This window comes from Pteropus vampyrus, unplaced genomic scaffold, assembly GCF_000151845.1.
Source record: "Pteropus vampyrus isolate Shadow unplaced genomic scaffold, Pvam_2.0 Scaffold20, whole genome shotgun sequence".
Lineage (NCBI taxonomy): Eukaryota > Metazoa > Chordata > Mammalia > Chiroptera > Pteropodidae > Pteropus > Pteropus vampyrus.
Genome location: NW_011888801.1, coordinates 15,508,259 through 15,536,226, shown reverse-complemented (window position 1 = coordinate 15,536,226; position 27,968 = coordinate 15,508,259). Strand labels below are relative to the sequence as shown.

At 48.2% G+C, this 27,968-nt stretch overlaps 1 protein-coding gene across 1 annotated transcript in view; it reads left to right on the top strand.

Moving 5' to 3' along the window:
• The window catches only part of ALOX5 (arachidonate 5-lipoxygenase), a 50,296-nt gene extending 23,500 nt beyond the window's left edge, over positions 1-26,796 (top strand). Inside the window, exons 4-14 of the mRNA XM_011355440.2 lie at positions 327-449; positions 11,106-11,212; positions 12,045-12,217; positions 14,538-14,684; positions 20,720-20,923; positions 21,644-21,730; positions 23,339-23,517; positions 23,836-23,957; positions 24,317-24,417; positions 24,740-24,910; positions 26,135-26,796. Of these exons, the coding sequence (XP_011353742.1) occupies positions 327-449; positions 11,106-11,212; positions 12,045-12,217; positions 14,538-14,684; positions 20,720-20,923; positions 21,644-21,730; positions 23,339-23,517; positions 23,836-23,957; positions 24,317-24,417; positions 24,740-24,910; positions 26,135-26,314 (1,594 nt within the window). The 3' untranslated portion in view covers positions 26,315-26,796. The remainder of the gene's footprint in view (positions 1-326; positions 450-11,105; positions 11,213-12,044; positions 12,218-14,537; positions 14,685-20,719; positions 20,924-21,643; positions 21,731-23,338; positions 23,518-23,835; positions 23,958-24,316; positions 24,418-24,739; positions 24,911-26,134) is intronic.
• Positions 26,797-27,968: the final 1,172 nt, after the last annotated feature.

The window sequence follows — 27,968 nt, the reverse complement described above, 5'->3', positions numbered from 1 at the left end:
TTGAGAGACATTGCTATTGAGTCTTACCTCAAATAAATGAGGTCTTCTGATGCTTCCTTTTCCAATTCCTTTTTACAGACTAGTGCACACCTACCATTTGCTACACCTGCTGTAAGCCCAGTATCAGGTTTAGGAGGCCTCAGGCCTCTCATTGTGATGTTCAGGGAACAGCAAAGTGGGAGGGGTCACAGTACCTTACTAGATGTATGCTCAGCTATAACTTGTTGACTTAATGGCAGGCACATCCTCAGACCACATAGGCAGCCTTCAGCCTGAGAGTCCCAACCCAAAACACTTAACCCAGTTTTGTTCTTGTTGATGCTCAGATGGATGGAATGGAACCCTGGCTTCCCCTTGAGTATTGATGCCAAATACCACAAGGATTTACCTCGCGATATCCAGTTTGATAGTGAGAAAGGAGTGGACTTTGTTCTGAACTACTCTAAAGCGTAAGTCTATGAAAACTTAAAGACACTGGGCAGCTCCTCCAGTGGCGAGGGCCAGAAGTGAGACCTCACTACTTTCCTCATGGGGGCCTTGGGCTGAAGGAGAAGCTCAGCCAAGCACCTCTTCCCTAACACATTTGATTACATCTTGGCCATAGAGTGGATTCTCAATGCATAATCACAGGATATCCTGTATCTAAACAAAGTTACAACCTGGAGTATTCCAGACACCAAACATAGCTATGTTTCAGCCCAAGAGAAGTTCTTTACTCAGAATGCCCCATTCCCATGCACATCTCATCCCCTCTATGGCCAACTCAGGAGTAGTCAGTGTCCAGGCTGTCACCTAAATGGCAGGTCTCTGCAGTAATAATGGCCGCCATGCCCGTGCTGATTACTGGCATGTACACTGTGTCCCCATGCAGTAGCCAGAGTCATTATCCCCATTTGCAGCTAAAGAACCTGAGGAAGTCAAGTACCTTGCCCAAGTCCCCTGCTAATAAATGGCAGAGATCAAGTTCTGTGCTTCCTCTTTGCGGTTGAATTACAGCAGTTTTTTAAAGTTTGGCTAACCCTGGGTCTTCCGGGTGCTTGTTAAAAATATGGAGCCCCTGCCCTACCCGAGGGCTAGGTGAAGGACCTTTGAATCTGTACTTGGACATTTTAGGGAATTCTCACAATCACGGAAATCCAGAAAACTCTAAATCCTGGTTCTGCAATCTGACCAAGACTTATAATGCCCCAAGGAGCTTCAGCATCTCCCAACTCCACAGCCAGGAGCTGAGTCTCCCAGGGTGGGACTCTGCCCCAGGTAGGCATATCCAGGAAACAAGCAGGTGGAAAACCACCAACTCAGCCAATTTCCATTTGTTTAGTTGCATAGCTGCTCCCCTAAAGAAGCATGCCTCATTTCATCATATTTCTGAAAGGAAAGTGCAGGAAGCCACACTCCTAGGCCTGCGCCAAGGCCTTCCTCCTTTGGACATAATGAAAGAACTGTACACGTACACACACACATACACATGCACACACACACACACACACTCACACACTCACAATCAGCCTTTGTAGAGAATCCCCTATGTATATCTGTCTTCCTGAGGTCGCATATAAGTAGGAAAGAGGCATAGTAAGTGCCTGACTTAACTAGCCTCTGCTAAGTGCCAGGCTTCTAGATGTGTGTGGTTTCTACACAGAATAATCTAATGTAACCTTCACAGCACCCCGAGAGGTAAGTACTGTGTTTCCGGATGAGTAAACTGAGGTTCTGCTGGTCCAGATCAAGGAATTTGCCTAAAATTTAGAAATTGTCAAAACCAGGATTTGAATCCAGGTCTATTTGGGTCCAAAGTTGGGAAATCTCCCCTCACCCCCAACACACATCATTACAATTGGGATCAATTAGAGAAAAAAATTAAAACAAAACACCTGGCTCCCTAGAAGCATCATAACAATTAAATGTCTTACTTCCCACCCAGAGGTTGGCATTGTTGAATCAAAGGCATATGTCTTTAGTAGAGTACAGCCCACACCAGGATGGGACAAGCAGGACAAAAGGCCCTTGTGAAAGGAACAGTTTGGAGAGAAAATGATAAGAATGGAGAAGCAGTGAGGTCAGAGGAGATGATACTGCTTTGGGGAGTAGTGCCACCTTGCTTACTAATGGTGGAAGGAAGGATGGTGGATGGATGGTGGAGAGATGGAAGGGTGGTTGGTGGAAGAATGAATGGATGGATGGTAAAGGGAGGGAGGAATGACTAGATGGCAGATGGTGGATGGATGGACGGATGGACGGACGGACGGATGGATGGACGGTGGGTGAGTAGAAGCATGGTGAATGGGAGGATGGATGGATGGATGGATGGATGGATGGTGAATGGATGGTGGAATGAAAGCTTAAGGTCATTGTCATCTTTGTATTTCAGGAGCCTAGCACAACAGCTGTCGCAGAATAAGTGATAAGTAAAAATGAATTGAGTGTGTCAAAATGAATTGAGTGTGACCCAGATGTCCTCTCAGGACCCTTTTTTGTTACCTCACAGACCCTCACTTCACACACACACACATATATAATTACCTTTCCTTCTCATATGTCCCCATCGTGGCTAAGGATGTGTATCCCCATCCAAGGAAGGCAGCACTACCTAGATCAGTGGTTCTCAATTCTGATTTTGCATTTAATGTTATAGATTCCATGCTACCTTCCCTTCCCCTACCCCGCCCCTCCTGGACCTGCCAGTCCAGACATAGGTATATTTTAAAAGCTCCCTGGAGAATTCCAGTATATAGCCAAAGTTGATTCTTTCCTTGAGCTTATCCTCCACCCAGTTGCATTTGGGGTCAAGTCCACCTCCTGGGTCTCAGTATGCATGTCTTCCACTCCCAGCCCCTCCATCTCTCCCTGGGACATTCAAGAACATTCTTCTACCTGCTTCTCTGAGCCCTATTTCACATAATTGGAAGGTTATTATCAAGTAGACATACAGTCTGTTGGAGGCTCTGTCTACAAAGGCAAATATAGTTCTTTTATTTCCCTGTCTAAAATCCTTAAATAATTGCCACAATTGCTGTTGAGAGCCCAGGCATCTCTGCCCAGCTCTCCAGCCTTCTCTCCTGCCCTCACATTCACCGTACATTCTAGCCATATGCATCCAGAACTGGTTTGCAGGTTGTCTTCAGGCCCTTTGTCTTTGCCCATGCTGTTTCCTCTGTTCAAATGCCCTTCTTTTTTCTTTGCCTAGCTAAGTCCAAATCATCGCGTTTCAGGACTTGGGTGAGGTGCCTCTTCTCCCAGAAGCTCCTAGAAGCCCCTGAGTCTTCTCCTCTGTGCTCCCTAGTACTAGCCATGCGGGCCACCATCTCTCCAGCAATACCATAGCCCATATTTCTTTACATCATCCATGTCACTTGGCCTCTTGAGCTATGGACTATTTGGCAGGAAACGAACAAAGAAATCCTGAGATGGGTCCTTTGCCTCTCCTGGCACAGCACATGTAGGGCAGTCAGCTGAGAACCATCTCTGTTGGCACAGTGAACTAAGGTCCATGAGGTACTAGGGAGGAGGTAAGAGACATGGCCTCTGCATTTGAAGGGGATACAGCCTGAGTCAAGGGAGCTGGACCTCAGAGAAGCAGCTCAGCAGAACCCCATCTTGGGGAGATGAGAGGTGCATGAGAGAGGAGCCTAGACCAGTAAAAGGTGATCCTAGGGAAAATATCTAACTTCTCTCAACCTTGGTATGTTCATCTAAAAAGCAAGACCACAGCCCCTCGGGCTTGTGAGAATATAGTGGGACCACATATATTAACCATGAACAGAGAAGCTTCTCCCTAAAGACAGCATTAATCTTTATTCATTCCTGGTAATGGGGTCAGGCCAGGCAGGACCACTTCTCCATCATCACACACATGCTGAGCACCTGCTCCCTCAGATCGGCCTCTGCCCTCAAGGCCTCATAGAAGGACTCTCACTCTGTCTGATGTTATCTTATTATGGGGTCCAGGAAGGCTTCACAGCAGAAGGGCATCTGGCCTGGCCTTGCTGCTGAACAAACAGACACAGAAATGGGGCAAGGATTCAGGGGCAGAGAGAGCACCGGATGTGGCTGGGCCTGCTCACAGAACCAGGTGAGTTGTGAAATTTTCTGATGGCATCAAAGGAGCAGCAGCTTATATGTTTACTCACTATTCACCATTTGCTGTGTGGAGCTTGATTGCAGGAGGTTGCCAAGCTAATAAGAGAATGTCCTCTTTAAAGGAAATTTAGAAAAAGAGCTTCCTTCCCAAAGGTGCAGAGGTGACCAGCCTCATGCAAGGACTAGGTTGCTCAGACCCTCATCCATTGTGCCTTTCCTATCAGATGAGACTGGGTGAGGGCAGCTCCTGGAATGGGACAACCTTCTCCCTGAGTACAGAGACACCTCACCCATACCACAGATGTCTTCCAAGGAAGGCAGCACCAGAAATACTGCAATGAGCTGCAGTTGACCACTATGAGTCTGAATTTGTCATGTTCAGTGAAAGGTGGGAAGATGTGAGGGGAATCAGAGCCACATTGCAGATGCTTGACCTGGCACCCTTGAGGGTGAGACAAGGGAGCCCAGAGATATGGAGGAAGCTGAATGAAGGCAGGGAACAGTAGAGTAGGGAAGACTGTGGGATGTGGAATAGATAGACCTAAGATCTAGTTGGAATTCAGGTCACAATGGGGAGAGGCTGAGGGGAGAACCCAAGACATCTTTGACATTGTGCATCTGGCTTATAGGGAAAGTAGGTGGCCCTTAAAAGGGGAAGCTGGGGAAGAAGAATTTTGGAGGGGAACATGAGTCCAGTTTGGGGGCATGTTAAGATCAAGAAACCTGTGCAGCATCTGCTGGCAATGCTCAGCGGGCAGTAGGACTTGCGGGCTTGTGGCTATGCAGAAAGGCTTTGGAGGGTATTGAGGCCAAGTAAGTTGCGAGCTCTGTGAGGGACAGGGGAAAGGGCCAAGGCCCAGATAGAGGCTTTGTTATTGGGATGGGAAAGGAAGGGGAGTGTGGTCTGACAGCAATAACTGCTCCCCACCCCTGCTCCTCACCCCCCACACTGAATTTGCAATGTTCAGTGAAAGGTGGGAAGATGTGAGGGGAATCAGAGCCACATTGCAGACATATATGTAACAATTTGGCATATAATTTGGCCACCCAGTGCTTGTTTTATATGCCAAATTGTTACATATATATGGCAGCTCCTTGAAAGGAGCTGGTTGTGAAGGGAAGGAAAGAGCCTGTCCCTGAGATGAAGAGCAGGAACCTAGAGAGATGAGATGGAATGACAATGGATGGGGCAGAGTTCTGGGGAGAGAAGGAAGAGATGAAAGCAATCTGCTGAGACATGGGGGTGGGGCTCCCCAAGGCTAGAGGGTAAGATGAAGGGATGGAGAGGAGAAAAGTTAAGCGAGCTCATTCTCTTGGCTTTGGAAGCCAAAGCCATGAATTTTGTGCTGGAAAAACCCCACCCCCATGCCCTCTTATTGATACTCAGGAATAAGTTGGCTCCATATCACCAAAGCACTCATAGAAAATAGGTTTCTCCCCTTTAACTTCACAAGTGCTACCCAAAATCTCCTGATCTTGAAAATTTTAAAAGTCATCTTCTTTTTCTAACTGATGCTTGTATGTCTATATACCAATCCTATTTACCTCTATTGAATTTTACTATCAAGTCAGAGCTCTGTCCCTTTGGAAAAGAAATTTGTTGGGAAATGTAGGAGGAAAATCCCACCTAAAAGTTAGACAAACCTGAAAAATTTTTAATTATATTTGCTAAAGCAGCATTTTTTTTCTTGTTGAAAATAGGTCATAGAATAAGAGCAAGAGTTAACACAAAGTGTAAAGTAGTGTTTCCCTAAAAGGGGGTTTGTTCTATAGTCAAATTAATTTGGAAAATATTGCAACCTCTTCAGCAGTGGTTCTCAAACTATAGCTTGCATCAGAATCCCCTGGAGGCTTGTTAAAATCTGGATTTCTAGACCGACCCCCAAGTGTCTGAAAAAGAGGCCTTAGGTGGGGCCTGATAATCTGCATTTCTAACAAGGCCCCAAGAGGTGTGGATGCAGCTGGTCTGGGGATCACAGACAGCCCTGCTCTAGAGAATTGTAAAGGCTTGAGAAATCCTGACATAAAGAAATCTGCTTAATGTTGTTCTCCAGACTCCTCAGAGGGACACAGGTCTCCCTCAGTGCACGAGTGGGAAAACCGGGGCTAAAGGTTCATTTACCTTTCCCCTCTTTTCATTTTCATCTCTTCTCTATGTCCTTCTCTGCTCTTCAATTTAACTCAAATGGAATTTATGGAGTGCCTACTGTATGCCTGACTCCAGTAGTGTTCTAGGTCCCTGCAATCTTTGTCTGTTATTTTCTGGTGCCCCTCCCTTACATCTGCATTATACCTGCCCTGGGACTAGATAAAGAAAATGTTGATTTCTGCCTTGAAACAAACTCCATAAAGGAAGATGCAGGTTTAACTTGGCTGTTTTTTTGTTTTGTTTTGTTTTGTTTTGTTTTTTGCGAGGCCCATCTTAGGGCAATTGAGCTTCTCTCCTGGACACTAGGCAGCTCCATCAAGCCATCCTTGCTTACGATGTCAAGGACAAGCAGCCAGGCTTCCCAGTGAGAAAACCTGGGTCTAGACAGCATCCCTCAAACATTCCCGTGTACATGGGCCTCTGTGGAACATTGGCCCACAGGTTCCAATCAGTGGGTTCCAGTGGGGTAAGAGTCTGCAGTCCCAGTAAGCCCCCAAGTGATGCTAATGTTGGTGGTCCATGGACCACACTTGCAGTACCAGGTTATACGTTGCTTTCCTGGGGGAAAATCTATTATCTATTAAAATTAGCAAGAATTATCAACTTATATCTAATTATCCTTTAAAAGCAAAGGTTGCTTAGTTAAAGCTTGGCCAGCTGGGGTTGATTCAAACTCTATCTGCACCATTTTGGAGGAGTTAAGTTTTCCAATTCAAAGATTTCTTCCTATAATCTGAGGCCAATCATGCCTAGCTGCTAGAATTATTATGAGATTTAAATCAACTTGTGTGTGCAATGTCCCTATGGTGGTGTCTGGCACAATGTAGGTGAATACTCTCTAGTGTCTCCATTCTAGGCACCTCAGGAAGACTTTCTCCTCAGTCCTGAGTTCGGAAAAGGGGACCTGCCAGGGAGCTGCCTTATCAGGCATGTCACTTTCTATTTGCTAGCTCTCCTGGGCTTCCTCAGCCCCCCTGAGAGCAAGCTTGGAGGAGGAGGCTACCTGCTGCTCCTTTTTTGACAGATCCTGGTTGGTGGGGATCCAAGATGAATGAAAAGTGGCCCCTTTGTCCTAGCTCCAAGGAGCTCATAGTCTAGTGGGGACTGAGCTATGGATAGGATAGCCCATCACAATAGCATATGGTAGATATTCCTTAGGAAAAGATCACTAGGGAAATGAGATAAGGGAGGAAGTAACTCTAGGAGACAGCATCAGAAAAATGCTTTCTAAGAGAAAAGCCCCACCTGGGTTTTGAAGATTCATAGGAGTTCACCGCACTGATTAGAGGAGCAGAAGAGATGGTATTCTGGGAAGTGAGAACTCTGATGATCCAGGAGGTCTGGAGTTGTGATGTGTGTAGGGAAGTAAGACTGAGTTGCTTGTCAGATGCTTCAGAAAGATCAGGGAAGTTTAGGGCTGACCAGGCCCTTTGGGTACAATCACTCAGAAATCACCAGTGCTCTGGGCAAGAGCACTTTGTGGGGGCAGAAAGGAGGAAAGGCAGTAAAGAAGAGTTAGTAAGTGAAGATTCTTTCATGAATTGGGAGTGAAGGAAGAAAGGGGATGAGTGAATTAGACAGAAAGCCCTGGGGGGAAAGGGAGATGCAAAGTGCTGTGCTGCAGACTGCATTATGGACTTACCCACTGGTCCCCCTAAAACACTGTGGCCTAAGGCTGCAGACTTTAATGTCAACAATAAGTGATAATCATGGTACTAGTTGCTAATATTTGTTGAACTCTTTTTACATACCGATGCTTTCTATACATCATGTCACCCCTGTGAGTCAGGGAAAATCATGCTCATTTAAAAGATGAAGAAATTGAGGCACAGCGAGGTTAGGGACTTGCCCAAGCCTACATGGCTGGGAAGCATTGGGGCTGGAATTTCAGGCCAGGTCCTTAACACTCTGTGCTGACCTACACCCATCTCAGCTGCCTTTTCTCTTCTTTTCTCTTCTTGCATGTGGACTCCCAGGCCCATCTAGGATTCTGATATCTGGACTTCAGCACATAGGATGGGGGGCTCTGAGAGCCTCTGGTCCAGCCCTTGAGTGGTCTGATGGGGAAAGGATGCCCACCCAGTGCCTGACAGCCTGCTCTGCACTAAAGGTCTCTGATAGACAGAATACACAGACCCAAGGCCTGGCCTGCGTCTCTGCGGCTCATGCCATAGCAGTGCCACTCTCACCATGGCTAAACCCAGCCCTCCTTTGGAAAACCGAAACTCATGGCTGAGGTCCCCAAAAAGCACTTCCCCATTGAAAGTCCGCTTCTAGGCAGCTCAATTTCCGCACCACTTCTGGGTAACTCTGGTGGCTCGTTTCCTCCAAGCCACCTGCTGTGCCTGGAACTAGGCCAGGCCTCCTCAGTGAGCTGTGCCCCTGACCCCAATCAGCCAAACAGTGAAATGAGAAATGAAGAGGCTGTTAGAAGAAGGAAAGTTAGCAGGGGAAGTAGAGAAAGCAAAAGCTCCCACCTTTCTCAGCCCAGGTCAGCAACTCAGCACAGATTCTCTCCTGGCTGTGCCATTGCCTGTGCTGCTATCTGACCATGTTGTTACCTGGCTGTGTGACCTCAAATGAGCTAGGTGCCCTCTCTAGGCTACTACGGATTCCTCTTTGTACAATAACAGATTTTTGAAGTCCCTCATATTCAATTGTCTTTAAGTATGTAGAAATATTTTGCCTCTAGAGGACATGCAAATATTTTCCTCCTAACTCCACTTCTTCCTAGATCTGTGGCTTCCTCCGAGTGCTACCACACCCCACCCTATTTTGAGGTCAAAGAGACCCAGCTGGAAAGACTGTGACCCACTCCTGGTGGGGAGTGACTGGGTTATGGACTTGTGACTCACTCCCAGTTCCCCACGAATTCCAAGACTTCTTTCCTGGGCATGTTCTGATGCCAGGCTATCCTCAGGGCTGTGGGGATAGGAGGGGCCTGGGAAGGCCTCTCTTTTCCCAGAAACAAGTCCTTTCCACACCCAGATTGACATGAGATGTCACCCTGAGGTTTACTCCTTTAGCTTAAGAAGGATTACTATCCCTGGAGACTCAGCTAGCAAGGGAGTTATAGGAGGGCCATGGATGCTAGGTGAGGAAGGAGGTAAATGGCTGAAAGAAGTTTAGCTGGGGGCATTCCTGGGCCCTGGCAGCCTTCCTACTGATAGAGAGGCTGCAACAAGCATGGGTGTAAAAGTTCTTACTTCCCCACGAGGGGCTGTGATAAAAGTGATAAAGATACCAGCCACGGACGAGAATACGATGCTGGCATTACTCCCAGGCTCCAAAGCACTGAGTGCCTGCTATGTGCCGCCACCAATGCCCTGTCTGTGTTCCAGCCTCTTCCATTTCAGCATCTCAGTAGCCTGCAGGCAGCTGGATGGTCCAACACACAGAGGAGAAGTTGAGGCTCACAAAGGTTACCAGCCTTGTAGCCCCCAAGACCCTCTCCTGAACATCGTGGGGTCCTAGAGGTCCCTGGATGATCAGTACAAAGGAGAGAAACATTTGCTAAACTGAGGCAGATCCAGAAGGGGAGTCTGCAAGGAGATGTGTCAAGTTCTATCTCAAGTGTCTTTCTCCTGCTTGGCAGGGCCAGGAATGGGCCACGGCATCTCCTGCTTGTCTGCCAAGCTCCCGCCTTTGGTCACTCAGACTTGCTGCCCTCATCCATGCTCACAGGTGGCTCCCTTGGGATGGCAGAGACCTCTGTTCCCATCAGCCAAGTTCATTTTGGATAAAACACCCAAATTTCCATCCTTTGATTCTGGTAGTTGGAGAGGATGTGAGGAGGCTACGGAACTCCCAAACCTTTCCACAACAACACTCACCCAAAGACAGCCCACTGTCTAAGGAGAGTGAGGCTGCTTCCATGGGGAAAGGCTCCACTCTGCCTGGCATTCTCGGGGGTAAGGGACGATAGGAAGGGGAGCCCACTGGAGGAGCACTTCTGCACAGTCCCCTTTAGTGCAAGGAGGCTTGCGCTCAGAGCCGAGCAATGCAGACATGCTTTTGAGCTCCTGTATCTAAGGCAGCAGGCAAGTATTCACACAAATGGGTTTGTATGTAATCTTCCATCAGCATTGCAGAAACAGCACCACAGGGCCAGCCTGATATGGAGAAGGAACAGCTTCCCCAGCATTGAAGGAGGAGTAGGGGTGCATTGGATGAGGCTTCAAGATACACTCGCGCTACATCCTCATAAAAGAAGAAAGAGGGGTGCAGAGTGTTTCAAGGCAAACTGCACATGCAAAGGCCCCCAAGTTGTGACATACAAAAGACAGAGCAGATAAGGAGGCCTGAATACTGGAGGGGTGGGCAGAGTAACAAGCAGTTACCTGTTTCCTCCCCACTCCTCTAGTATTCAGGCCTCCTTACCTGCCTGCAGCCTGCATTTGGAATTTATCGAGCTCCTGTTCTGGATTGTTTTGCTGTCCCGTGTAATGAGCATTTGGATACTGTGTAAGCACCAGGCACAGAGGCAAGGTTAGACAGAAAGTAAATGAAGGTCAAACTCAACTGAACGGCTCATCCCTCCAAAATCCAGGAGACTCAGTAGAGCAGCTGCATAGGAAATGTGGCACTCTCCCTGGAAACTTGTGCTGAGAATGAATGAATGAATGCATGCATGCATGAAAGAGATTAGACAGGTGACCCATCTCTTTCATTGGAAAGGGATAGTAGGAAGAGCATCCAGTTTCTGTCCTGGTTCCACAAGGCCAATCAGCTGTCTCCAGCAGCTAGCTGCCCTGGGTTCAAGTTCCTGCTGCCCAGATGACACCTAGAGGTTCCATGAGACCACAGTGTGAAGAGGCTTTGCAGGAAGGTGAAGCCAGAGCATGTGCAAAGGATGACACTGTCTCCTGGTGTGCAGGATGGAGAACCTGTTCATCAATTCCTTCATGCACATGTTCCAGTCTTCCTGGAATGACTTTGCCGACTTTGAAAAAATCTTCGTCAAAATCAGCAACACTATTTCTGGTGAGTGTGCCATTGGGAGTTCTCATGTTGCTGGGGAGACTAGCTTGGAATTAGAAAAGATTGCCGCACCCTGCTCCAGCAGGGCTGGCCCACCTGGCCCAACTTCCCAGGCTGCCCCTTCACCCAGGCCATCATCCCCTGCACCCCATGCTGTTTTCCATAATGGCTGCACATTTTGTATTCCTACCAGCACTGCACAAGGGTTCCAACTTCTCCACATCCTCACTTGTCTTTTGTTTCATCTTTTTATAATAGCCCTCCTGACAGGTGTAATATGATATCTTATTGTGGTTTTAATTTGCATTTCCCTGGTGGTTAGGGTCATTGAGCAATTTTTATATACTTGCTAGTATTTGTATGTCTTTGGAGAAATGTCTGTTCAAGTCCTTTGCCCATTTTTTAATTGAATTATTAGTCCTTTTTACTATCGAATTGCAAGAGTTCCATATATATATCACATTAACCCTTTATCGGATACATGCTTTGCAAATATTTTCTCCCATTCTGTGGGTTGCCTTTTTATTCCGTTGATTGTTTCCTTTGCTGTGCAAAAGGTTTTTAGTTTGATGCAATCCCATTTGCCTATTTTTGTTTTGTACTTAAGAAAGGGGTGCCCCAGTAACCTTCTGAGCCTAAGGGCCATCTCAGGGAGGACCAGGTAGTGCCATGACCTGACTCAGAGATGGGCAGGGGGACAGGCAGTTTGGCATGGCAGGCAGAGCCTGCAGTCAGTCAGCTGTCCAATAAGTGCCTGGGAGAGGGGACCAAGCAGAGCCCAAGCTCCCCCCTCCCCCTGAGAGCTCATGCTGTGCCATGATTCTCTCCCCCACAGAGCGGGTCATGAATCACTGGCAGGAAGATCTCATGTTCGGTTACCAGTTCCTGAATGGCTGCAACCCTGTGTTGATCCAGCGATGCACGAAGCTTCCTGAGAAGCTCCCAGTGACTACGGAGATGGTGGAGTGCAGCCTAGAGCGGCAGCTCACCTTGGAGCAGGAGGTCGAGGTAAGACCTGGTTGGCTAGAGATGATGGTCCAGGCCAGAGGCTCAGCTCAGATGTCTGTATCACACTCTATTGGGCAGAAACCACTTGCTGTTGACCAGTACTCACTGGCTCCCAGGCCACCATCTTCCAGGCTTGTCTGCTGGGCCGATGGCGAGATCAACTGTTTTTGGCATCGCTGGGCATTTATGAAATCTGTCTTGTCCAATGTAGAAAGAGGAATTGAAGGTGATATTTCCCCGTAAGGCTAGGAGCATAATATCAATATTATCAATGTCAATATAAGTAATTCAAAGAGCTCCCTCTGACTAGGGGCTATTGTGGACCAGGCATTATGAGAAATGTTTTACACACATGGCCTTCAAATTGTCACCCACCTTGCAAAGGTGAGGAAACTGGAGAAAGAATTAGCCTTCCGCAGAACAAAAATAAAATAAAGGAGAAAACTGATGGAATTTTTGACTTTCTAATCAGAAACATTGGTGGCATCTGCTTCTGCCCTCACCCACTCCCCAACCCTTCTTCTGGCCCTTACCTACACAGTCAGCCCTCTCTAGTTCTAAGAATAACCTAGTCTTAAGACAGAAAGAGTTCAAACCACCTCCACTGTGGGTCTGATGGGACTCAGTGTTGGGTACCTTCCATGCTGGGGACTTGAGGACCCAGGAATGGCCCTTGGTCTCCTGTCATTTGGCTTTTTCCTACTAGAACCAGGATGACTCGGCCTCCTGCCACCTGCCCCCAGGTGTCTAGGTGGTCTTCTGTTTCTGGTTACCCTGTCTTGCTTGCTCAGCTAACTTTGGGGCTCCAGCCAGAGAGGGGTGATCAGTGCCATCTGTGGACAGATCTCCCAGCCCCCACACCCTGCCCACCTGTCTTTGGGGGGCCATTGGCCAGCTGAAGTCCTTAGGAAAGGCCCTTGCCCCAGGGCATGCATTCCTAGACCCTTCCTGGACCTGCCCAGGCCCTCAGATACCATCTGGTTACATGCACAGCTGAGAACAACATGTGGCCCCACACAGGCAGCACACACAGCAGTATTTCTCTGTAGATTAATTGCTGGATATATTAACATTGAATCAGTGCTATAGGTTTCAAACTTCAAATCAGATAATCACAGAACATTAAAAGCCAGAGAATCCTAGAATTGGAAGGGACTGAGCAGCCATCTCTGCATCTAGTTACCCTGGCATGGAACAGCCTCCACTCCGGGGTCTTTATCACTTCCTGGGCAGGTAGGTTGTAGGTATCTTTGTCACAATGGTCATCTTACTTTTGAGCAATGGTCTGGACATTCAACTGGCTTTTGGTTGTGAAGCAGTAATCTAATAGAGGGGTCCCCAACCCCTGGGCCGCAGATCTGTACCAGTTCGTGGCCTGTTAGGAACCAGGCCACACAGTAGGAAGTGAGCGGCGGGTCAGCAAGCAAAGCTTCATCTGTATTTGCAGCCACTCCCCAGCGCTAGCATCACTGCCTCAGCTCCCGTTCAGATCATCAGGCATTAGATTCTCATAAGAGCACCAGACCCTTGTGCCAAAAAGGATAGGGACTGCTACTCTAGAAGACTCTGTATAGTTTGGAAAGGGCAGTTTTCTACTTTCCCCAAATCATAGGCACATTCGTTCTGTAGTGAAGCATAATAACTACAGAAAAGGGCACAAATCAGGAGTGTCATCAAGCTCAATGAACTTGCACCAAGTGACCCACCCCACTGTGCCACCAACCTCAGACCAGGACAGAGCACACCACTCCTACAAAACGCCCAACCCCAGCCCCTGCAGCTTCTCCCTGCCCCAGAAGAGCACCTCCAGCATCTGAAGAAGCCACCATGACCCTGTGTAACCCCCATATAGACCCACCCCTCTGCAGAGGATCCCACTCCTGAAGACCCACCCACTTTCCATCTCTGTCCCAAGGGTGACTTTGACCCTCAGATTTGCCCAGTGTTGAATTTTTTGTACCTGGAGTCACATCACTCTTTGCTATTTGACTTCTCTCATCTATTTTACCTAAACTCTTATTATTATTAAATTGCCACTCTGAGTGGTCTTTCAACATCTTTCATAAGGGTCAAGCAGATTTCAGGTACAACAAATGCTAAATTGGCTACCACCATTTCTCCACCTTATGGAAAAACCTCTACAACCTGTGAAAACTCGTGGCGTGAATCAGCCTTTGAGTTGGATGACGAAAGAACTACAGATTCTTAACTCCACTGAGATGCCAGGGGCCTCCAAAGCTGCCTATCCTTCCCTCTGGGCTTTATTCTGGGGTCCATCTGACTGACACTGACTTAGACGTATTCCTTTTTGCCTCTACAGCAAGGGAACATCTTCATCGTGGACTTTGAACTGCTGGATGGCATCGATGCCAACAAAACAGACCCCTGCACTCTGCAGTTCCTGGCTGCACCCATCTGCTTGCTGTACAAGAACCTGGCCAACAAGATGGTCCCCATTGCTATCCAGGTAGGCTGCCAGGCCCTGTTCTTATCATGGGTGGCTCTGCCCTCAGCGGCCAGGCCTCAGGGAGGATTTTTCCTGGAAGGCTCCATCTTAACTCCAGGAGAAGAAGGTAGTTCTGCCTTGTATTTTCTAAGAAGGCTGCTAAAGGCTCTACCAGGTAGACAGGAAAAATAAGGACCTAGAGCTTCCTGCCAGCCATAGGGAAGGCTGTCCACAGGGGAAGACAGGGCTCCACTCCCCAAGATACATTCGAGAATTCCTGGCAAGGCAAAGTGCTCTACAGAGGACCTGCCCTGAAATAACATACTTCGCCCCAACCCCAGCATCCTGAGCAGGGGCCCCAAATCAAAACACCAACAGAGGCCAGGCAGATGAAGCAGGGAGATAAACTAGAGACTGAAGCCTCTGAGAGGCACCATGGAGGCTGGTCAGGTAACGTGCCGGTCCTAGGAAGCTGCCTTTGAGTGCCCACGGTTCTCGTTTCCACCAGGGACAATAGAGGAGGAGAGAGGGCAGCAGTTTAGGGGAGAGACAAGTGGAACAGAGTTTCATCTCTCCCTGTTCCTGGCTGCCTTCTGCTTCCTCAGAACACCAGGAAGCTGAAATACAGTGGGAGCTGGTATGCAGACAGCAGGAAACAACACCCAGGACAGGACAAGGTGTAGGTCTGTGGGGGTGGTCTGCGCAGGCCCCACGGGGGACAGGCAGACATGCATTCAGCAAACAGTAGTTTGAGCCAACCATGAACCGGGCATTGGATGCTCAGGACATGATAGCAACTGTTTTTGCCAGGTGCTAACCAGATGCCAAGACTATCCTCAGGGTTAAGCTGCACAGTCCACAATCTCTTACCCTCAATTCCGAAATTCAAAAAAGTCCTAATACTGCTAGGTTTTTCAAAGACTGAAAGCAAATTCACTGACAGCAAAACTTGCTCTGAACCAATAGAAGAGACCACTAAAGGCTTTGTCCCAGTCTATGTGAAATGCGTATGTGTCACTGCAGAAGTACTAATATGTTTGATTGTAAAATATTATGTTGCCTGAGACCCAGGGAGGGAAACAGAAGTGTCACATAATGAAGTATACACATTGCTAAAAATCTTAAAAATCCCAGATTCTGAAACATTTGGACCTGCCTCTATTCATATAATTGTCACTACAACCCTGCAAGGTAGGCAAACACTTCTGCTGGGGATCATTTTCCTCAGATTGTAAAACTGAGGCACAGGTGCACACAGTGAGTAGTAGAGCTGGGACTCACGTCAGGCCGTCTGGCTCCAAAGTCTGTGTCCACCTCAAGTCGCCCAGTCTCTGGGGCACATCTCCCCCAAAGGAGTTCCAGCCTGTTATCAGAGAGAAGCCCTGTGCTCAAGAAACTGAAGCAAAAGGTAAAGGGACAGGTGATGTGAGAGAACTGAACAGCTAGGAGATGCAAGGTGGGGGGCCATTTACCACGGGCAGGCACCTCTGAAGCAGCCTGTCCTCCGGAGACTTGGAGTGGCCTGGAGTTAGGGCCCTTGCTTAAGTCCCAGCTCTGCCTCTTGCTAACAGGCCACGGGACTTTGGGCAAGTCCCAGAACATTCCTAAATATCTTCCCTCTCCTGAAAATGAGAACTTTGCAAACTATAAAAAACCATGCTAATAAAAGCCAGAGGATAGTAAATCCAAAATCGAGTTCTTTAAAGGGTCTGGAAAAATAAATAACCCCCTTATGAGGCTAATGAAAGAAGAAAAAAAAAAAAAAGTAAAAATATACAAGATGAGACATAAGAAAAAAGATACAATCACAGATTTTTTAAAAAAGTAATAACATGGCAACAAATTTGAAAAACCAGAAGACATGGATACCTAGGGAAATATAAATTATGAGAAAAAAATTGTAGAGAATAGGCCAATTTCCACATAAGTGATTAGAAAGCCAATTAAATGTCTTGACAGGTGAGAAACCTGTATGATGAACAGCCGAGTTTTAGGCAGCTTTTAAGACAACAGACATTTTCGGAGCTCTTTAAGGCATTTCACCCCCACAATTCATTCTGTGAAGCTGGCATAACCTCAGTGCTGAAACTGATACAGGCTCCAAAAGAAAGCTGAGGACCACTCCAAGTTACAAATATAGAGTTTAAGAGAAATCTAAATATATTAGCAAAGTGAATGCAGCAGTGTGGTGAAAACTAATATGTCACAACCAAGTAGAGTTTATTCCAGATGTCTCAATATCAGGAAAACTATCAGCATAATTCACTACAGCAATAAGAAAAAAATCTTCTGGTTGTATCAATTGAAACTAAAAGGAAATTTAATAACATTTAGCAGCCACAACAAATAAAAATTAAAATAGTAATAGGAGTACTGAGATTTTTTAAAGGTGAAAATAAAAAAACAAGAAGTTATAAAGGAAAAGATAGGCATGTTTGATTATGTGCTGTTTTTAAAAATGAATGGTAAAATTTACCATAAACAAAGCCGAAGGGCAAATAATAGATTGGGGAAAATAACTGCCACACAGTGACAGATAAAGGATGGCTATCTATAACATGCAAATAGCTCTTTCAAATTGCTAAGGAAAAGGCATATATTCTAATAGGAAAATCTCAGGGAGTATGCATAGGCATTTGATTGAAGAGGAAATGTAAATGGACAATCAACATATGGAAAAACTCTCAACCTTGCCATTAGTTAAGGAAATGCAAATTAAAGTTACAATAAATTCTCACTTCTGACCCATCAGACTGGGGGTGGGGGGTGGGGAGTGGGGGGGAAGCCTTAATGCTCATCTTCTAACAAGGAAGGTGCCTCCACACACAGGCCTGAGTTTGCAGCCTGGGGGGATGGTTCACTCTGTAGTAATTGGGCAGGCCTGGGGAGTCCGCAGTTGGTACCTGTGCCTGCACTGAGAAGGTTCCACAGCACCTGCCATACCAGGTGTGCTTCTTGAGGTTCTGTACTGCAGTGGGTGGTCAGAGGGTCCTCGGGCCAGCGGGGCCAGCATGGCCAGAGCAAGGGGAAGGACACTCAGGAGCTCTGGACCGTGACTTTTACCATTTAAGTGTTCTGACAGCCAGCACCTCTGAGCGGGTGCATGCCAGCTGAGGGAGCTGAGCAGCAGGGTACTGTCTAGCAGACAGAACCAGGCTTTCCCTACAGCACAGCGGGAGCTCGCACTCTAGTTCCCAGGCAGAAGAAAAGAAACACAAATCTAATGGACACCTGTGCGAGCATGTTGTCACAGCACTGTTTGTGGTGGTGAAACAAACAAGGAAAATCTGAAGGCAATAGAGGACTAATTGAATGAAACCTTTTATGTCCAGACCATGAAATGTTCTACCACCATTAAAACGAATGAGGTAGATCTACCCAGCTGACCTGGAGGAGTTTCCACAATAAGTTAACAAATCGGAAAAGACACAAAGTAGAGATTGTATCATCTCTTCTATGTAAACTGAATGCAAGGAAGCAGCACAGCATGGATGTGCCCAGATACTCGTGTAGTTGTGTGGAAGTGCAGGACACAGGGTCACCAGGTCAGGAATGTTGCGATAGGCTAGTTGAGGCACAGGCAAACCAAAGAAAGAAGAAATAGATGTTCATTATAATAGCGTTCAACTTATGGAAAACTGAATAGATAAATATGCACATATGCAAATAAGGTAGATTATAATGTTTTCCTACGATCTTCTGTAATGACTAGAATTATTTTATAATATGCATATATTATTTCCTAATCAGAAACAAAAAACAACTTCCTTACCCAAAAAAACATTTAAAAAACAAAAACACCAAGCCATTCAGGATGCACTCTGGAGGCCTGAGGGGAGGATGGGAAGGAAGGGTGAGAGGGGAAGGCCCAAATCAGAGATTGCCGTGAGGCCTGTGTAAGAGCTCAAGGGAGAAAGTAAGTGAGGGTCTGGACTAGGCACTGAGAGTGGAGAGAAAGGCTGCAAGGGAATGGGCAAGGCACTGAGGCCCATCCCAGCTGAGCTGTTACCTACTTAGTGACTTAGGAAGCTGCTTAACCACTCTGAGCCTTAAGCCCCTTTGTAAAATGGAGATGGCAAGGAATACCCACCTCGTAGGGTGATAGTGAAGACTAAATGAGATAGCATGCAGCCCCTCGCATGTAACAGAGGGTCTGCTCCACCACAGAGTATGTCCCAGAGCATGGCAGGCCTCACTTGTGCTTTGGGAGACCTGTGGGGCCAGGTAGTTAGTGCAAATGAGCACCAGGGAGGGGTGGGGCAGTAGGAGGGGTAGCTGGCATTGTTTAAAAGGGACCCAAGTGTTGTCCCATGAGAATATGAGTTCAGAGTTCAGACCTAATTTTCCAAAGAATAACTGGTATTCCAAATTTTTATGTGAAATTATCTGATATTTAAAGGTTGGCAACTAATTGCATTAATAAACAAACTCAAGGATATTGTGAAGGCCAAATTCTGCTCTCCCCTCCTCCCTGCACTAATCTATCCCCGGTGAGCAGGATGGAGCTGGCTGTCTAGAGCTGCCCTGTCCAGTTCAGGAACCACTGGCCACCCATGTCTCTAGAGCATCAAGATGTGGTTAGTCTGAACCAAGGCATGTTGTAAGTGTAAAATACACACCTGATTTCAAAGACTTAGTGAGAAAAAGAACATAAAATATCTCATTAACAATTTTATATTATTTTCATGTTGAAATGATAATATTTTACATATATTAAGTAAAATAAAATTTTATTATTAACATAAACTTTACCTGTTTCTTTTTACTTTCATTACTGTGGCTGCCTGAAAATTTTAAATGCTATTTGTGGCTGGCATCATATTTCTATGCACAGTGTTCGCGCGCGCGCGCGAGCGAGCGAGAGAGAGACAGGGAAATTACTTTTCGAATCACTTAGCATAACCTTAAGGAGCCCACTCAGTCAGGCCCCTCTCCACACTCTCAGGCAGTTCTCCTCATTGGTCACACTGCTGTAGCTACACTGGTCTCGGAAGGGCCTGCCGCCCAGCACAGCCCTTCCCAGACCAAGTTCTTGCCTATGGCTCCTGCAGCTGGAATGCCTCTCCTCCACTATTCTCTTGTCTGGATAATTCATTGTCATCCTAAATGTCTGTTTGGGTCCTCCTCTGAAAAATGGGGTAATGACAGTGCCTGTTTCACAGGTTCATATGACATCATGCTGTGGGGGCCAGAAGCTGTGCTAGCTCAATGAATGCGAGTGGCTGTTGGCATGGGTGGAGTGAGACGTAGGAAGGGATCCATTGTCAGTGGCCAGACCACAGAGTTTGGGGGCTTTCTTTTCTGGCATTAAGAGGTGACTAAGTGTTTTTAAGAAAGGGGTTGGCATGACATGATTTCCATTTTAGGAAAAAAATCACCTTGGCCCAGTATGGAGTAGAAACTGGGGAGGGAAGACAAGTCTGACCTCTACAAAGGAGGCATCTGGCCACAGTTCTGGGCTTAAGGGATAGCAACCCAGGACACTGCATCATGAAGACCCTAGAGTCCTGGGAACTAGAGAAGCTTGTCAGGGCAAGAGAAGAGTCAAGAGCACCAAGGCAGAGCCTGGGAAACAGCAGCATTTAAAGGGAAGAGCAGAGGAAGGGAAAGTGCTGGATACCAAATGGCAGCCAGAACCAGGAGGGAGTGAAAGGGATAGAAAAGGCAAGAGGGGAGATGGGGGGCTGGTGGAAGACCACAGCAATGTGCCCTAAACACCTTAATGCGCTCACTCTGTGCCGATGCCTTCATGTCGTCTTACTCACTCCCATAATAGCTCTGTGAGGTGAGTACATACTGTTCCCTTATTCCAGATGATGACATGAGAGCTAAGAAAGGCTCAGTAAGTTGTCCAGGGTCTCACAGGTAGTAAATGATGTAGCTAGGATGGGAAACATGAACCCTGATCCCTCTGCCCTGCTCCATGATCCTCTCACAATTCCAAAGTCACTGTTTATGAAATTTGGACCCTTCTGGAACTTCCTGAGGCTAGGCTCTCCTATAGATATAGTTTGGAGAGAAAGATTGTAGTATATTTTCTTTCTCTTATGTATCAGCTCAACCAAGTCCCAGGAGATGAGAACCCTATTTTTCTCCCTTCGGATGCAAAATATGACTGGCTTCTGGCCAAAATCTGGGTGCGTTCCAGTGACTTCCACGTCCACCAGACTATCACTCACCTTCTGCGCACACATCTGGTATCTGAAGTTTTTGGCATCGCCATGTACCGCCAGCTGCCTGCTGTACACCCCATTTTCAAGGTACAGCAAGCTACTGCCTCACCTAGTTGAGGGAAGCATTTGGATATGGAAGTAATATGAGGGAGGGGGAGGGGCACTGATTGCCCACTGGACTATGGCTGGGAGTGGCCGGCATGTGAGGACTCCTGGGAGAGAGATTCAGGGGGCAATGATGCCTGCTGAAAGCCTGATGGTTCCTAAGGACACAAGGCCTGGGCCTGACAGACCCTGGTGGCTTGAGGGGGAAGGACAGAGTTTGAAGAGGCAAGTGAGTTCAGCATGACCCTCATCTGAGCCCAGATAGTAGCCCCTATTATCCAAGCCCTTGCCTCTTCCTGAATCCTATCGGCACTGACTGCTTGGGTGACTGCATCAGTTTCCCCATCTGTAAAACAGAGATCAAATAGTATACCTGCTTCACAGGATTATTGTCAGGATTAAAATAGTTAACAAATTCAGAGAGCTTAAAACAGTGCCTGGCACTTAGTTGAGCTCAATACAAGCATTGACAATTATTTTTATCATTATCTTTATCGCTAAGCATCAAAAGTGCACCCCCAGGCCTCCAGGAGCTACTCAGCAGTGAAGACCAGCATGCCAACCTTTACTTCCTCCCTGAGCCCTAGCGTCACGCCTCCACAGTGGACTAGGTGGGGCTGCTGAGGGCTCCAGAGGAGGTGCAAACCTAGTGAGGGGCCCCAGCCAGGCCTTCTCTGATGTTTTCCCTGGTTCTCTGCCCAGCTCCTGGTGGCACACGTGCGGTTCACCATCGCCATCAACACCAAGGCCCGAGAGCAGCTCATCTGCGAGTACGGCCTCTTTGACAAGGTGGGCACCTGCCACCCCCATCACCATGCAGGGCAGAGCCCCTCTCAAAACCTCTGCCTCCATCTCAGGTCCAGATTTCCTCTCTGGAGACCAGGCCATTCAGCACCACAGGGGTGGAGGCCTGGCAAGGGTGGAGACTGGAGGCATGCAGAGTGAAGGCTCCCCAGTTTCTGTAGCCACTCCTCAGTCCCTCCTACTGGGCAACTGGGCCAGCTCTCCTCTTCGGAATGCACTGTGTGCTGCTCACCATCAGATTTTCCTCTTCATGTTGGCTCCCTGTCACTTCCTCCCACCTTTCCCCTTTCCCTTCCTCTGGCATGTGGTACAGACCCTGCCTCCTGGCACCCACCTCTTATGCACTAGGAACCTGGGTCTTCCCTCCTGCTCTGCTATCCATCACTCTGAGCACAACCTCCCGCCACCCACTCTTCCAGTACATCAGTGCTCCCAACCCACTCTCCTCCTCAGTGGGGCTTTGGTCCCTACTCACCCCTCATATCCTCTCAGGCAGCACTCCACCCTGTTTTGACTGCCCTGTAGCCTTACTAAGCCCGGACTCTCCAAGCAGCCCTCACCCTCTAACCTTCCTGCTTTCCTACCTCTAATCAGTGAGTAGCCAGATGATTACTAAGATTGAGCCACTGTTTGGGTTGCAAAAGACAAAATCCAACTCAAACCAGCTGAAGCCAGAAAGGAAACGTAATATCTTGTATACCTGGATATTAAGGGTGAGGAAGCCTCAGACTAAAATGGACCCAGTGACTCAGTGTCCCCAGGTCCGAGAACACTGGCTCACACTCTTTGCCTCTTTAAACTCTGTTGGCCTCATTTTTCCAGAAAGGCTTTCCCCTATAGGAGGAGGACAGGACTCCACCACGGCAAGCTCCAGGCTCATGTTCCCACACAGTGAACATCATCTCCCATCCAAATAGACAGTACGGGGGAGCAGCAACTCTGATTGGTCCTGCTTGGGTCAAATGATCCCTTGGGACTCATGTCTGTGGCTTGACTGCTTAGCCTCCGTCTGTGCATGTGCATGCCTGTGAGCATGTGTGCCTATATCTCAGCTGCTGGGAGGAGTACCAGGATCCCTCCTTGTGTGTCTCTGCGGCCCTCACCTAAGCACACCACAAGCCTTCAACAGAGTTGTGTAGGTCCTCAGAGCTGGTATCTGCCCACTTCTTTAACACATATATTAGCCACTGAGAGCAGTGCTGAGAGTCTAGGCAGCCTGCACTCAGAACTAGAGCAAGTGCAAGGCTGCAGCAGCCCAGGCCCCACACTCTGCCAGCTATCCCTGCTGCACTCTTAGGGTGGAATCTCACCCCTCCTTCTGCAGCTGCTCCAGTCTATGCACATACCTGTCCACCTCACTCCCTTGCATTAGATCAGGCAGAGGCTCCTCTCTGTAATCTCCTCATTGAGCTGCCCTGGCATTCTCCGAGTTAAACATTTTTCCCTCTCACCTCACAGGACATGGCTTTGACCCTCTACATGCCTGGCCATCACACTGCCAATCACAGTTTCTCCTGGTGAGCTCTGGAGCAGGAAACTGGAAAGGGAGAACCGGCCCTAGCTCACAACATTCTCTCTCTCTTCTCACTCAAGGCCAATGCTACAGGGGGTGGTGGCCATGTGCAGATGGTGCAGAGGGCCATGCAGGACCTCACCTACGCCTCCCTGTGCTTTCCTGAGGCCATCAAGGCCCGGGGCATGGACAGTACAGAGGACATTCCCTACTACTTCTACCGAGATGACGGACTCCTGGTGTGGGAGGCCATCAAGACGTGAGTGTATGCTGGGCTGTGGGACCTGCTTTGTGTGGCAGGAGTGGAGGTCTTGGAGGAGGAGTGGACTTGGGCATTGATAGACTCAGCCAGGGGCCTGCACAACTGACTCAGGGATTTAGGGGCTTGATTTTCTTGTCAGGGCACTGATGGAGGAAGGGGAGGCTAGGCATGGGGTAGGGGTGACCTTAATGACCTATAAATTAAGGAGTAAGTGATAGAGTGACTAATGGGGCCCTGCCCTGGGGCCTGGAGGCACAGCTCTGTGGACCCTGGCTTGATTATCCGCTCCTGGCTGGGTCCCTCTTCCTGAGCCAGATTCACAGCTGACGTAGTAGGCATCTACTATGAGAGTGACCAAGTGGTGGTGGAGGACCAGGAGCTACAGGACTTCGTGAAGGACATTTATGTGTACGGTATGCGGGGCAAGAAGACTTCAGGTAAGAACCACCCCCAGCTCTCTTCCAGTCCTCTCTTCTGCTCTTCCTTTCTCCTCTGACTTTCCTTGGGCAACACTGGCCTGAGGCATTCATCTAAGCACCTGGTGCTGAAGACAGAGTTCCCAAGGGACCCCTGGCTACCAGTATGCTTCATGGGGACATCTCAGGGACTTTCTCAGCCCTGAGAGCCCAAGTCATAAACATCAGGACACTGGGCCAAGCTGCTGTCCTCTTCCATGCTGGGCCCTCCAGCACCAGCTTGGGGGAGCCAAGGGAGGGCCAGGGATAGGGATGGGGCTCTGCTGGTCGGATGTCCTTTCCCAAGAGCAAGCCTTAGCCAGCCCATAACTCTGCCTTAGGCTTCCCCAAGTCCATCAAGACCAAGGAGAAGTTGTCTGAGTACCTTACAGTGGTAATCTTCACGGCCTCAGCCCAGCATGCAGCAGTAAACTTTGGCCAGGTGGGCAAGGGTAGGGAAAGACTTCTAGGTGGGAAATCAGGAAGGTCACCTTGACCCTGACTGCTATTGACCTGCTGGGAAGGGCTGCCCCTCTTCCTAGTCTTCCAGCCAGCTGGGTGCATGGAGAAAGCCAGGCATCCTCAGGGCCCCTAATTGAGTGTTCCAGACGAAGATTCAGTGGGCTTAGCAGAGGGTCCGGCCATAGCAAGGGGGCTGTAGCTCACTGCCCAGGGCCTGCTGGAGCAGGAGGAGTGCACAGGAGGGAGGCTAGAGGCGCAGGTGGGCGGCAGCGGGACTGCATGTTTCTCGGCTCTCCCTGCAGTATGACTGGTGCTCCTGGATCCCCAATGCTCCCCCAACTATGCGAGCCCCGCCGCCCACAGCCAAGGGTGTGGTCACTATCGAGCAGATCGTGGACACACTTCCAGACCGTGGCCGCTCCTGCTGGCACCTGGGTGCAGTGTGGGCACTGAGCCAGTTCCAGGAAAATGAGGTAAGGCCATTCTGCCCCTCCTGGCAGGTAGGTCACCCAGGTTTAACCCATTCCTCAACCTCAGGGTTTTGTGATTCAGGGCTCAGGGTGGACAACTGCCCACCAGGAATCTTGACTTCCAAGGCTGGGGTGGCCCACAAGGTCCTCAGGCCTGAGCCTGGAGGGAGCTCAGTCAAGACTGGGGAAGAAGAGCACAAGAGACTCTGCTCCTTGGTGATGTTCCCCACAAGGGCACACCCACCACGCCCAGTTATTGACAAAGCTCTCTCTTGTGGGTTTCTCCCTGGCACCCCAGAGATAATAACTGAGGGTTTCTTGGGTATTCTTCCAGACATTTCCATGCACATACACCTTGTTTAACATAATCCCAAAGCAGTGTGGTGCAGTGTGGGCACTGAGCCAGTTCCAGGAAAATATCTCAGTAGAATTAACCCAATGGCATTAGCTCAGTACTGTGCAGAATGACTATACTAATTTGACCAGGCCCAGACTTGTAGACATTTAGGTTGCTTTAGGGCCTCTGCTAATGTGTTGGTCCCTCACAAACATCTTTGTGTATATCTTTGCACATGTATTCAACAGGAACAGAGGATATATTCCTAGCAGAATTTCTTAGTTAAAAGAATGTTGAGACTGAACTGCCTTTCACAAACTTAATCCAAAATCCCATCAATAGCGTATAATGTTTCTCTCATTCTTTCCAGCCCTGGATATGAAACTGTCCAATTTTAGCAATCGATAGTATTTTTAATATGTCTAGTTTTAATTTGTAGATATGTGAGTGTGCAAATGAGCACACCATCTCAACAGGGGGGAAAAAAGGCCAGCTCTGGCCCCTACATCCCTCTGCCTGGAGCGAGATGGGAAGGCAGGAGTGTTGTATAGGACAGTGCAGAGCAGGACTCCACAGCCACATGCCCACTACAGCTGGGCAAACAACAGCCTCCACATTTACCTGCACCATTACACATCCTTATAGACAGCCTGTAGTGGGACAGTTATTTCTCCCATTATCTGTATGTTCTCCCACCCCTGCCCCTGGAGGCTTCCTTCCAGAAAGCCAGGTCGGCGATGGCATTTGCATTCTCAGGGCACTCTCACCAGGCAGCAGAGGTCGACTCCCAAGGGATCATCTCTACGGGTGGGACAAGGCCTGTCAGTTAACATTGCCTCATTGCAGATTAACCGGTCTGTATGTATGTCTGTCTGTGTCCGGGCCTTCAGCTGTTCCTGGGCATGTACCCAGAGGAGCATTTCATCGAGAAACCTGTAAGGGAGGCCATGGCCCGATTCCGCAAGAACCTCGACGCCGTAGTCAGTGTGATTGCTGAGCGCAACAAGAATAAGAAGCTGCCATATTACTACTTGTCCCCAGACCGAATTCCCAACAGTGTGGCCATATGAGTGGCTGCCTGGGCCAGTCTCATCCCAGGATGGCCACCAGCTCAGGGCTTTGCTCAGCACCCAGACTCCAGCCTGCCCTGTGGGGAGGCGCACATTGTGGCCACAAGGCAGGCCTCCTGGCAGCTCACTTCCCCCAGACCTACCAGGACTCCTGAGAATTCCACCTTCAGGCCCCAGGCTGACTGGCTTCAAACCAAAGTCTGCCCCAGGTTGGGCCACCACATTATAGCTAATCTTTGGTGCATGTTCCTGTTTTATTCTTCAGTCTTACTGGATCCCATACTTGGATCAAAGTGTGCAAACACTGCAGGGACCCCTCCTACACAGAGCATAATGGTGTAGCTTACTGCCCTACACCCAGCTCAGCACTTTCACACTAGGTAGCAACAGCAAATCAGAATAATGATGTTTCTTCTTGTTGTAGACACAGAATGATTATTTTCTGTTCTATTTATGCTTAGGTCATGCTGGCTGGAAAATTACTGCTTAGCTATTGCCCATGGGAACATAGGCTATCGCCCATGGGAACACAGGTTATCACCCATGGGAACATAACATTCTAACAATAAGCTTTCTGCTTCTGTACCCCCGCTTGCACAACCTACCTGTTGGTTGACAGTTAGTAAATAGAAGAAAAATAGATTTTTGTGTTAAGACAGAATGAGGAATGGGATTTAGGGCTTAAAAACCCTGTACCTCTACATTTTGGGGCTGCTTAATTTGGGGTCTGCGTACCCCTAGCAGACCCAGCTGGCTGAATAAAGAGTGTGTTTCCTATAACTCACTGATTTCTGGTGGTCTGTGTGTCTATCGGGGGCTGGCGGCTACAACAAGGTCAATTTCTTATGTATAGTAGATACACAAATAAATTCTTGTTAAAAGAATTAAGAATTGGTTGTTACAAAAATAAAGTTTATTTAAAACAGGCTTCCTTCCACATGCCACGTTCCAACCAACTCATACAGCTCACATCCCCTCCCCGCACCAAAAATGCCATAATCATTGTGATTTCATCTAGGATAAAGCCTCCCCACTACCACCAGTCTGGAGAGAAGGTGCTTTTCCCTCTTTGCCCAGAAAGTTCCTACTCTTCCTTCAGAACACATCACAAATGCCATACCATCTGAGGAGGCCTTCTTGATTACCAAGATAGAGCTCATTTCTCTCCAAGGGCTTTGTCCAAACCTCTGTTGTCTTCCCATGTGGTCTCTGGAGCCCCTGGAGGACAGGCCCAGGGCTGGCATAAGGCCCTATGGTGCATGTTGTTCCCTCTTGGGAAGGTACCTCACAGATTCCAGGCAGTCTCAGGAGCTGCGGGTTATTTTCTCCTATAGCAGAGGCTTCAACATGACTTTTTTAAAAATGTATTTTCATTCCAGGTCCAAGAAGCAGAGCCAGCCCTAGCCCTGAGCTTGGGCATGGATATCTTGTCTCCTCCTACACATATATCCATTCCACAACCCTCAGTTTCAGAATCCGGTCAGCAGGGTCTTCAGGATTTCCTGAAGGTTCACCTAATGTGGTAGGCCCTGAGCTCAATATCTAGGCCTTCCACCAAGGCCAACATAGCATGGGAGAGGTATGCTTGCATTCCTGAAATAACAAGTTCCTCTGAGGAAACTCGTTCACTGGAGTGGGTACTAGTGAAACTGAG